Source organism: Nicotiana sylvestris, chromosome 7, assembly GCF_000393655.2.
Source record: "Nicotiana sylvestris chromosome 7, ASM39365v2, whole genome shotgun sequence".
NCBI classification, from domain to species: domain Eukaryota; kingdom Viridiplantae; phylum Streptophyta; class Magnoliopsida; order Solanales; family Solanaceae; genus Nicotiana; species Nicotiana sylvestris.
This window is the reverse complement of record NC_091063.1, coordinates 27,354,745-27,366,575: the sequence shown is the minus strand read 5'-3', so window position 1 is coordinate 27,366,575 and position 11,831 is coordinate 27,354,745. Positions and strand designations below refer to the sequence as shown.

The 11,831-nt window shown below is 34.3% G+C and overlaps 1 protein-coding gene across 1 annotated transcript; it reads right to left on the bottom strand.

The window, feature by feature from the left end:
• Positions 1 to 3,160: 3,160 nt before the first annotated feature.
• On the bottom strand, positions 3,161 to 5,204 carry LOC104214132 (probable membrane metalloprotease ARASP2, chloroplastic). The gene has a single exon (XM_009763764.2). It carries the CDS (start codon positions 5,201 to 5,203, stop codon positions 3,662 to 3,664), a length of 1,542 nt encoding a protein of 513 aa, XP_009762066.2. The 5' UTR covers position 5,204; the 3' UTR covers positions 3,161 to 3,661.
• Positions 5,205 to 11,831: the final 6,627 nt, after the last annotated feature.

Here is an 11,831-nt window from a genome sequence, read left to right as displayed (position 1 = left end):
TATTTGAAATGCCTTGTACGTAAGGTGACGAGTGCGTACTTGTGCTAATTGTTGAAAATCCTATTTTCATTAAGTAACTATACTGTGTTTTCTTTCCCTGTTTATACTACTTTCAATTTAAGCCTTCTGTTAGCTTAGGAAAGCATGTCTAATTGCCTTACTTGCTCAAACTATTTTAATTGAATTATGTGCAGCATGCTAGTTTAGAAATACTTTTTTAACCTTGGTATGAAATTTGGATTAAATTGAATATTCTTCATGTGTTGCTGTGAGTTTACTTTGGGACCACGGGACGGTATCCGGGGAGATCCCCCTGCATGTTTACTTTGGGACCACGGGACGGTATCCGGGGAGATCCCGTATTTATATTCCGATAGATGCCCTTGCACATTTACATTGGAACTGCGGGACTGCACCCGGTAGATTTCCCCTGTACTGGATATTTACATTTGGGACTATGGATCTGGATTCCGGTATATCCCCGCGCACCATAAGTTGGATTACGGGACGACACTCGGGAGATCCACTGGATATTTACGTTTGGGGACTATAGGACGGTATCCTGGGAGATCTCCGGTTGCTATTGCTGTATGGAGTTACACTCTCTCTGTTTTTTTCTTCTTTTTCTGTTGTAGTTGTTGTTGTTCTTATTATCCTATGATACTTCATACTGTTAGCACTTGATTATATCGTCATATTTTATACTGTTTTTCTTTGTTTTTCATCTAACCTCAGTAGGGCCCTGACTTTCCTCGCCACTACCCGACTGAGGTTAGGCTCGGCACTTACTGAGTACCGCTTTGGTGTACTCATGCCCTTTCTGCGCATATTTTTCATGTGCAGATCTAGGTTCTTCGACTCAGCCCTATCATCCTTGAGGCGAGGCGATTCTCCAGAGACTTTGAGGTATATATGCTGCGTCCGTAGACCGAGGAGTCACTTTCCATTCTCTCTAGTAGTTATAGCCCTTCTGTATTTACTTTGATCTAGACATTCTAGAGTTAGAGCACTATGTATTATTCATAGCTTGTGATTTCATGAGATTTCGGATTTTGGGAAATTGTTCAGTTTTGAAATCTTGTATTAGTATATGCCGAGCGGCATCTTAAACGTTCTCATTATGTTTATCCGTAGTTTCTATTAGTATTTATCTGTTGTCTCCTTTTTCCGCAAATTGATAGGCTTACCTAGTCGTAGAGACTAGGTGCCATCACGACAGTTCACGGAGGGCGAACTGGGTTCGTGGCAACTATACCCACCAATTATTGTGGTGTCAGTCATCTAAGAAGTATAGCGCATGTATCGGACAAATGTGTCGTTAAGGTATAGCGCATGCAACCCATACGTTATACTTAAATTGGTCATCAGTTGATTTTTTCATCTACTTTTGTGCTTTGAGTCAAAAAAGACCACACTTTGGTTCTGGACTCCTAAAAAGACACTGACAAAAGCTCACATCAGACTACAATAGAAGCAAAGAATCCACACAGACAACAACAACTTTTTGGGATAGACTCATAATCCGTGTAAGAATAGGCGTGAAATTTAGAGTATCTAAAATTTGCCTAAAAAATTGAAACATTTTGTAGGCGTTTGGACATGAATTTCAAATATATTTTTTTCACATTTGGAATTTCACAAAAGCTTGAATTGAAGATGAAGTTGTGTTTGGTTATAATTTTTACAACATATTTGAATGTCTTTTTTTTTTCAAAACCATGAAACATGATTATACCCCACAACTTATAGAAAATATCAAAACCACCCCAATTTGATTATCTTACTTGAAATAAACAATAAAAATGCTATTGTTTAACTGTTATCATATTCTGCTTTACTGCAATACACAGAAGATGCAAAATCAATATCACATTTTCTAGTTCTACTAACATACAGAGAAGGTGCAAAAGTAGGCATAGCCACATATTTCTCATAACCATATAATCAAACTTCTAGTAGGCGGAGTTCAAGTATCACTTAGGACTGACCATCAGTCGCCAAAAATGTATCTGCCAAAGATTTAAAACTGATGGGGTCATTTTATAAATTTTAAAAATATAGGGTAAATTTATAAAATTAAAAACTAGCAAATTCCTATTTTCAATTGAAATCAAATTTGAAAATGGATTTTCAAGTGAAAAAGAAAAAATTGGTAAGAATGGGATAATCAAATATTGTTTTCAAAAAAAAATTGAAAAAAAAAAAGAAAAAATTTGTATGTCCAAACAGGCTCTTAGTATTAAATGAAATGGATCCAAATAGAGCGGAACAGATGTCGAGGATTCATATCATTTGACCCCAACTTACTTGAATTTCTGGATTCATACCTATTATTAGATGCAAAGACTTTTGTACTCTTCTCCAAACTCTGCCATTATTGACACGGAGGGAACTCCAAAACATAAGTTATCTCATTCAAATTGCCAGAACCATCCATCAGAGTACATACAAAATCAAAGTATAACTTCTTGATTGGTTCAAGAATAACAACATACCCAGTGTAATCCTCCAAGTGGGGTCAGGAAAGGGTAGAGAGTACACGGCCTAGCCCCTACCTTGTGCAAGTAGAGAGGTTATTTCCAGTAGACCCTCGGCTCAAAGCAAGCATGCATAACTTCTTGATTGTTTCCGAATTATGAAATACATATGACTGAACTGCAGTAAAAACTTTGTTTCCAGCTAACAACACTCTTAAATGACTATTAGAGGAGCATAAAACTTATCATGCTTCATCAGTGTGTACAAAGCTATGTTGGTCGGACTCTGCACAAATATCATTGGGTGCGTGTCTGATCCTCCAAAAATTGTCCATTTTTAGAGAGTCCGCACAATATAGGTACAAAGTACAATATAGAATACACAGATTACAAGAAATACTTCACTTCATGCAAAATAGACCTGCCTACAGAATGAACCAGTCCAAGAAGAAGCAGCGGCAAGTCTGTATCATCCATAATAATTAAGACATAAACATAATGCTGCACTACACAATTCAAGGAAAGAAAAACAGGAGAAGCCAAGTTCAATTTGTCTTTGCAAAATTTCCCGTGGACGCACTTTCAACTTTCTCTGAGTTCATGTATTTACAAACTAGAGTGTCAGTAATATGAGTTAAAGAATTCGGCAATGAAATATCCAATTACAGTTAAGCACTCCCATCTTCAGAGAAACAAAAGGATCACAACATAGATTTTTAAGGTCAATCGAGTAAACAAAATGTTAAAATACGTTCTTTAGACAAAAGGGAAACCTGTAAGTTCACACTATAAACAAATTGTATCACCAGTTCGCCATGTTCTATTACAGTTCCTTCCCTCGTTTCCTCAGTTTCCACAGCAACAATAAGAATATGAAAGTAACACATTGTACTTGTATAAATTCCCATATACATTGTATAATGAAACGAGCAAGGTGTTTGTCGTTTGAGCCAGTGATACCAACACAACTGAAGACAATGTGGTAAAATTCAGGAATATCCACATATATCTGCAATAAATTGAAGCCAAGTACCTCGCAAAGTTTGTCTTGGAAGGAGGACTAATGTTCAGTAATCATGGGTAAAAATCATCTCCTTGAACCTCTAGTTGCTTGCTGTTCTTAATAGTCGTCTGTAATATTCTCCATATCAACTCTTCCGGATTATGAACTTATGCGCAACTGATTATAACAAATCCCTGATAAAATCAAGGTTTAGAGTATCACGGACTAGAAGGAATAGTCCAATAATGAGCACAAACATGATTCCAGATGACATAATCCGTTGCTCTACTTCTATAGGAAGCTTTTTTCCACCTCTAGCTGCTTCTACAAGAATCAAGGCTAAAGAACCCCCATCTAACGCAGGCAAAGGAAGGAGATTTATAACCGCGAGGTTGATATTCAAAACAGCTGCAAATTGATAAAGGCCGTCAACGTTTGATTTTGCAACTTCAGCACCAACAGCTATAATGGCAACAGGACCCGATACCTTACTAGCTGTTTGTGAGAAGTTCATAAAAGTCTGTTTCAAACTGTCCAATACATTATACGTAAGACCCCAAAATTCTCTTCCTGAGAAGCTAAAAGCCTCAAATATATTCTTAGGCTGAACTTTCGAAATCTTAAAATTTGGTGACAGTTGAACTCCAATCCTACCCGTACCATCTGAATTCTCATCAGGGGTAACTCTAATATCAACACTCCCTCCTCCTCTCCCTATTTTCAACAACACATTTCTCTTGGGATTTTTCTTGATAACATCAACAACGTCAGAAACCAAATTAGGTCCACTTTTCCCTAATTCAATTCCATTTAAACCTAAAATTACATCGCCAGGAAGTAATCCATCTCTAGATGCAGCTGAAAAAGGCCTAACATCAGGGACAAGAACTCCAGGGAAAGATTCTTGAACAGGCAATCCAACTAACAACACTTGTGTAAATATTATAACATAAGCAAAGATTATATTAGCTATTACACCAGCTGAAATAACAATCACCCTATCAAATATAGGTCTATTTTTAAGCAAATTTTTGTCATCAGGGGGAATATCACTATCAGGATCATTATCAGGAAACCCCACAAACCCACCAAGAGGAAATGCTCTAAGTGAATACTCAACATTTTTGGCATTGAATTTAGCTAAGATTGGACCAAACCCAACAGCAAATTTACTTACATGAATACCTTGAAGATAAGCAGCAAGAAAGTGACCACTTTCATGTACTACAATAATAGCTGTCAATACACTAACTGCTTCAAATACTGACTGTACACTCTCAAATCCACCAAAATCAAGTCCAGGAATGGCCCAAGTTTTAAGCTTTTTTCTTCTGCTAAGTGGGTATATATTCTTGTCATGTAAAGATTGATTCTTGGAATGAAAAATGAGTTTTTCTGAAGAAGATGATAAGGATTTTGAGAAATGAGTTTTGGACCTAAGATGGAACTTAGAAATGTGTGATTTGGAATTAATTAATTGTGAGAGGGAGAGAGAACAAGAAGAAGGAGAGAAGAGGTTTATAATCATGGTGTTTTTTTGTTGGTTTTTGTGAATTTTGAAGGGGTTAATATGAAGAGAGAGGGGTTTTTTGGTTAATAAGGGATGGAGAAGATAGGGGGATGTTGAAATGGATAATTCACAAATTTGGATTTGTGGAGGGGAAGTGTGTGATCTTTTTACGCTGCTCACACCACGATCTTCTTTTTCGTGGGCTCTGTTCATTCAACAGCGGTCCAGGAGAATTTTCCTTGTCAAAAAACAGAAGAAGATATATTAGTTAGGGGTGAGCATAAAATTCGAAATACCGAAAAAACCGAACCGAACCAAATTAATTTGGTATTTCGGTTTCGATTTTTTCGGTATTTCGGTCTAATTCGGTACTTGAATTTCGGTATTTCGGTTCGGTTTTCGGTTTTATAATTGAACTATTTCGGTAAACCGAAATACCGAAATTTGGTAATATATCATACAGCCCAAACCCCAAAGCCCCAAACCCAATTACCTATTTTATAAGCCCACCCCTAGCCACAGCCCACACGCCCACACCCAGGCCCAGCTACGCCCCAAATCCAATTACCTGTTTTCGGTATTAGACTTAGAGCTTAGACGATTACCCAACAGTCCAACACTCAGAATCTCAGACTCAGTTAATAGGTACCCAGCCTGGGAGTCGGAGATATCTTCGAGAATTCGAGTTCGAGATAGGGTATTAGGGTTTGCTTACTGCTTCAGCCTTCGGTGCTTAGGAGATATCATCGAGAACGAGAAGAAGAAGATGAGAATCGACTGCGACTCTAGGATATCAGTCTGCGAGTCGAGTTACGACTAGTCGACATTCGAGCTCGAGTCTCATCTCATCTTCACCGGTTAACTTCACTACTTTTGTAAGTTTTGTAAGTCTCATCTCATTCTCATGATCTCATCCCAGTACTCGACTACTCTCTGAGGTTTTTTTGAGATTTAATTTCTGATTTTCTGCATCAAACTATTTTAGGGTTATAGGCGTCGATTTCTAGCTCGATTCGATTCCGGGCAAACGAAGTGTCGAAGACGCTGCTGTCCTGTTCCAGTGTTCCGAGCTCGATTCAATTTCAATTTCAAAGGTATGTTTCGCTTTCTTTTGGTTGTATTGCTGATTGAATGAACTGATGTTCCGAGCTTTTCCCTTTAGTAGAAAAATATCATCTGTATCACGTTCATACTCTTTCTTTTGGTTGTATTACCTTGTTTAGGTTTGATTTTTTGAACTTTACCATATCATATGAGCAACTAACAATAGCAGACTGCTCTCTTTGAAAATCATGAAATACAGTATCTCCTAGTATGTTGGCTTCTAGAATTTCAAGAAAAGATTTAGTCACGCTCTTATTCTTTAACCCAGGATCATTTGTTGAACAATAGAGTCATTGAAACCTTCAACTTTTTTTGACTTTGGGCTATGAACTACTTGAACTACTGGGAATTTAAACATCTGCAGACTGCAGTTTGCATTATTTGTGTTCAGCTGCAGTTGCCAGATTGTGCAAGTTTGCACCTGCAGTTGCCAGATCTGGCGTGCATTGATTGTTAAACCGAAACCGTACCGAACCAAAATAGTAAATACCGAACCGTACCGAAATATTTTGGTATGGTATTTGGTATACACAATTGATAAACCGAATACCGAAATACCGAACCGAAATTATTACATACCGAACCGAAATACCGAACGCCCACCCCTAATATTAGTAACTTTAGTAGAGAATAAACGGCATCTTGCAAAAAATAATACTCCCTCTGTTTCAATTTATGTGAACCTATTTCTTTTTTAGTTCATGCCAAAAAGAATGACCTCTTTCCTTATTTGAAAACAATTTACCTTTACACAATGATTTATCGCCACACAAAATATATGTGCCTCATTTTATACTACAAGATCAAAAGTCTTCTCTCTTTTCTTAAACTTCGTGCCCAGTCAAATGGGTTCACATAAATTGAAACGGAGGGAGTATATTTTTTGAAGTAATAAAAGATCTAACTGCAAATTATTATAACAATAACAACAACAATAACTCAGTGTGTATGGGTAATGTGTACGCAGATCTTAACCCTATTAAAGAGATTATTTTCGAAAGACCATCGGCTTCAAAAAACTGTAAGAGGCATCATCATTTTTTTAACAGCATCACAAAAATCAAGAAATAGATGGAAAGCAAAACAATAACGATAAAGAAAAACGAAAGGCAAATTACATTTCTAAATTTTTTGACTTGTTTCATTTCGATATATATGGAACATGAAAGTACTTTTCATAAAATATATTCAGTGAAGAACGAAATTGTTTTAATCCTCATAAAAAAAAATTCATAACCAAATAAGAACATCAAAATAGGAATAAATTTAATGAAGAATATATATTTGAAACGTCACATTCCATCATGTAATTAACTGTAGTCCTCAATTTTTTGAGATTTAACGAGTGTGATTATTTTTCTTCAGTTATAATCAATTCAATATTGACAGAATAAATATTTCATCAAACAAACAAGTTAGATGGTGTAATTACTTTGTTTACACTCACGTCCAATTCCCAGGCCTTAACAGATGAAAATATCTGATAGGTCGCATTCTTCGTCAATTAAAGATGCACGGTTCTATTTATTGATTAAACCATTCGCTCCATGATATATTTTACTGGGAAGGGTCAAAAATGTCTCTCAACTATCGAAAAAGATTTAAAAATACCTCTCATCTATTTATCGGGTTAAAAATATTTTTTCATTCACCTTTTTAGTTCACTTATGCCCTTTGACCGTTAGGTCAATGCTGAATTTAAAAAATAATTATTTAAATTTCACGTGGCAATTTTTTATTAGTCGAAATAAAAACATCTAACCTATTAGAAAGATCCACCCATATCTATCCATTTTTCGGACTAACCCACCCCAAACACTAACCTGACCGAAATAAAAAGTTCAAATAAAAAAAATGCCCTAGTTCCATCTAACCCATGGATTTATATGTGTTCATTTTCTTGATTAATCTATTGTATAGCATTATCATCGAATAAAAGTTCATGAACAAATTAAACAAATAAGAAAAGCCTAGCATGAATGAGCCAATGATTTTCTTGACAATAATGTGGGATGGAAAACTACGGGTAGTCCAATGGTTTATGATATCTTCCAAACAATCACTTTGAGATCTTTTTATTTTGTGAAAATGATTAAATTAAACTCATCTTGAATATAATGCAATTTGTGTCTATCATGTAAATTAAACTAGATGCCATAACAAGAAAAAGAAAACTACATAGTAAATTTGGTCTATATGTTCACTACAACTTTTGAACTAGATTCCATGGAGCTTTTGTTCCATGGAGTTTGATAGAAGTGGGGCCTCTTTTTTTCAGTTGAACTTTTTGTTTGGGTGAGGTTAGTATTTGAAACAGGTTAGTACGAAAAACTGATAGATATGTGTGTGTCTTTCTAATGGGTTAGATGTTTTAATTTTGGCAAATAAGAAGTTGCCACGTGGAATTTAAATAATTATTATTTTTAATTCAGCATTGACCTGACGGTCAAAGGGCATAAGTGAACCAAAAAGGTGGATGTAGGGGTGTTTTTAGCCCAATAGGTAAATAAAGGATATTTTTAAACTTTTTTCAATAGTTTAGGGGTATTTTTTGATGGATTATTATATGCAGCGGAAGCAATCCCAGTATCAAAATTACATGTAATCTAGACAACTAATGTATATGGGGTTTCACGGGTTACCTCTTGAAGCGTGAACATATCTCTTCTATCACGTGAGCCTTCAGTCTCATACCTTCTCAATGGAATCTCCATCACCCGCACAATCGTGATCCTCGAACATTCCACGGTCTTCTATTGTGTTACCCAAATAATATCCGGAAATAGTAATTTTGTGTGGGCAAAATTTTCTAGGAAGAAGGCTAAACTTTCGGCCACCTTGTTCTCTCTTTATCTAGGTGGAAAACCTTATGTATTTATAGCACAAGTTTTAAGGGTTAAACCCCTTTTTCCAAAACCTGTTAGATTTTCTTTTCCACCAGAAAAATGATTCATTTATTTCCTATTATTTAGGCACAGTAGGGACCACATAATTTAATTAATAAGGCTTCCAATTATGGAATTAATTTGTAATTTTCGAAATTAATATCCACCATAATTAATTACGAATTATTCCACTAAAAATTTGTAATTGCACTCCTTATTCAATTTCGAAATTTATTCATTAAATCTTATTTAACTACCCATGTTAAGATTCAGATACTAATTAATTAAATTAAATTACTGACGATTTAATTTATTGATTATTTCCTTTAGACTTTCGCTTAACTTTTTTCATGTGTCGGATACAAAATTCATCGGCCGGATTTACACATGAAAATTTATAAGCTTTCATAAAGGTATATCATCTAACCGAGACATGGATTCCATCAACTAATTATTATTTCGCCAATGTACATTGTTATTATCCAATTTACCAGGCATATTGACCCACGAAAGAATCTCGCCTTTCAATAAATCAAATAATAATTATGTACACAGCTAATTATAATTATATCAAGATTAATAGTATAAGTACATTTAATGGCTAGAGAGTTTATTTTATTAAGTCAGTATAAAATACTTATCTCTACTTGGTCCGTTCAATACATACAAAATGTACTAGCACATGAAGTTGGAATTAAACCATTCTCATAATCAAGATAAATTATATTTAATCTTGTGCTACAATCATTCCTTATAGTTTGTCCAATTCCATCATTAGATTGTGAACTCAAACTTTATACTTATAAGAACCGATGATTTAATCTTTCGTGTATAAGCTAAACTCTATGCACTAAATCATCTACTATATAAACAAAGGACACAGACTAATATATAATCTATTTAAAACTTTATTAAAACTGAATAAACAATTGTTTCATAATAAATACTATATCTAAACCAAACTCATGGTTAATAGTATATATCCCAACAATCTCCTACTTAGACTTTTAACCATGATAATTATTAGAATATACTATATCCAAATGCATGATTAATAGTATATGTCCCAATAATCTCTCACTTAGACTCATAACCATGCATCTACAACTTTCTCATGCATTCTTTTACATGACTATTAAACATCTTCACCAAACAAGATTTTGTTAAAGAATCTTGCCAAGTTATATCTGATGCAATATTTGTCCTGTAGTGCTTTGTCGTAACTATCTAGTTTGGTATTAAACTCTTCAGGGATCCTGTTACCGAAACTATCCCAAGAGTGTACACCGAACTATGATTTTGTTTAGCATTCTCCACTACGACGAAGTACTACTAATATTATCTTCATTACCTTACGACATTGAAATATTAGTGACTTCTTACTATAGTGTTCAATGTTCAAATATCACTCCCATTCGATAAAGGTATATCATGTCTATTAACGTTCTCCCATTACTTAAAATGCAATGGAACGTCAATTCCGACGTGTGGGTTTTGATGTTCTTGAATATCTAGTTATTTCTTTGCCTAGTTCCTGTAAAAATAGTTTACTTCTAGGAACATGTTTTATTAAACAGTCCTTATCTAGAAAAATGCATTTGTTTTATCAATTGCTTATTTTCTTTAGGACAATAAAATAAAACTCCATTCGTTTTCTTGGATATTCAATAAACATGCACCTATCCATTCTTAGTTCCAATTTACATATCCGCTTTCCCTTTCACCACACATGCGGGACAATCCTATATCTGAACATGCAACAGACTGAGCTTACATTCAGTCAACTGTTCTATAGATGTCCCATGTACTAACTTAGAAGTAACTAAATTTCAGAATGTAATTTGTAGTTTCCAAGAAATATTTCAAAAACAAATAAGGCAAATCTAAATAACACATCATTAATCTATCCATTGTCCAAAAGACACTTATTTCTTCTTTCTACTACACCACTCTATTATGAAGTTCACGGTGTAGTCAATTGAGATGTATTCTACTACACGTCATTTATTTCTTCTTCCAAACAGGATCTACAAGTTGATAGTGCCTCTACTTTCAATGAACCTTAAGGTCCATCCTTGACCAACTTGAAATCCTATCTAGATTAATATGACTTAGACAAAAGTGCACAAATTAGTTTTACTCAATTTTGAAGAACATATTCTCTTATGAGGTAGACTAATATTGTTCTGTTCAGGAGAGATATTAATATACAATAACAAGGTCATGCATTCATGTACCACAAGAGATAAAATGTTTATCAAGTTCAATAATTCAAGAGTTATTTGAAAAATAAAACAAATATTCATCTCTTATTTTGCCCAGAAATCGGAATTAAATTCCTTCTAACAAAAAGTATATATATTGCATCCTTTAAATTAACGTCTTATCACTAAAAGAAAATTTTAACAAGTAATACGACAAATTGCATAAAGTAATCGTAGAGTTGAAATAAAAATATTAAATAGATCATAAAAAGTCAAAACACTTAATATTAAAATTCAGACTGCATTCAATATTTATATATATACATACATCTCGAATAATAAACTTCGATGGGAAAAGAATCATTCATGCAAAGTATATTATATAATGCAAGAATTATACAATCCAAAAATAAAAAAGAACCAACTTAGATGGAGAGTATACTATTATTTTCAGTCAATTGTATATAACCTTTTAGTACAAAAATTTTAAACATACTACACATATATGTCATGCATCTTGAATAACAATTTCGATGGGAAAATAACTACTCATGCAACATACATATGTAATGCAAGATTATTCACTCCAATAATTAAAACAAACCCAACTCAGATGGAGAGTATACCGTTAATTTAAATCAAGTTAAC

Excerpts from the sequence above, each read along its gene's own strand:
- LOC104214132 (XM_009763764.2), bottom strand. The coding sequence starts at position 5,203 with ATGAACAGAGCCCACGAAAAAGAAGATCGTGGTGTGAGCAGCGTAAAA.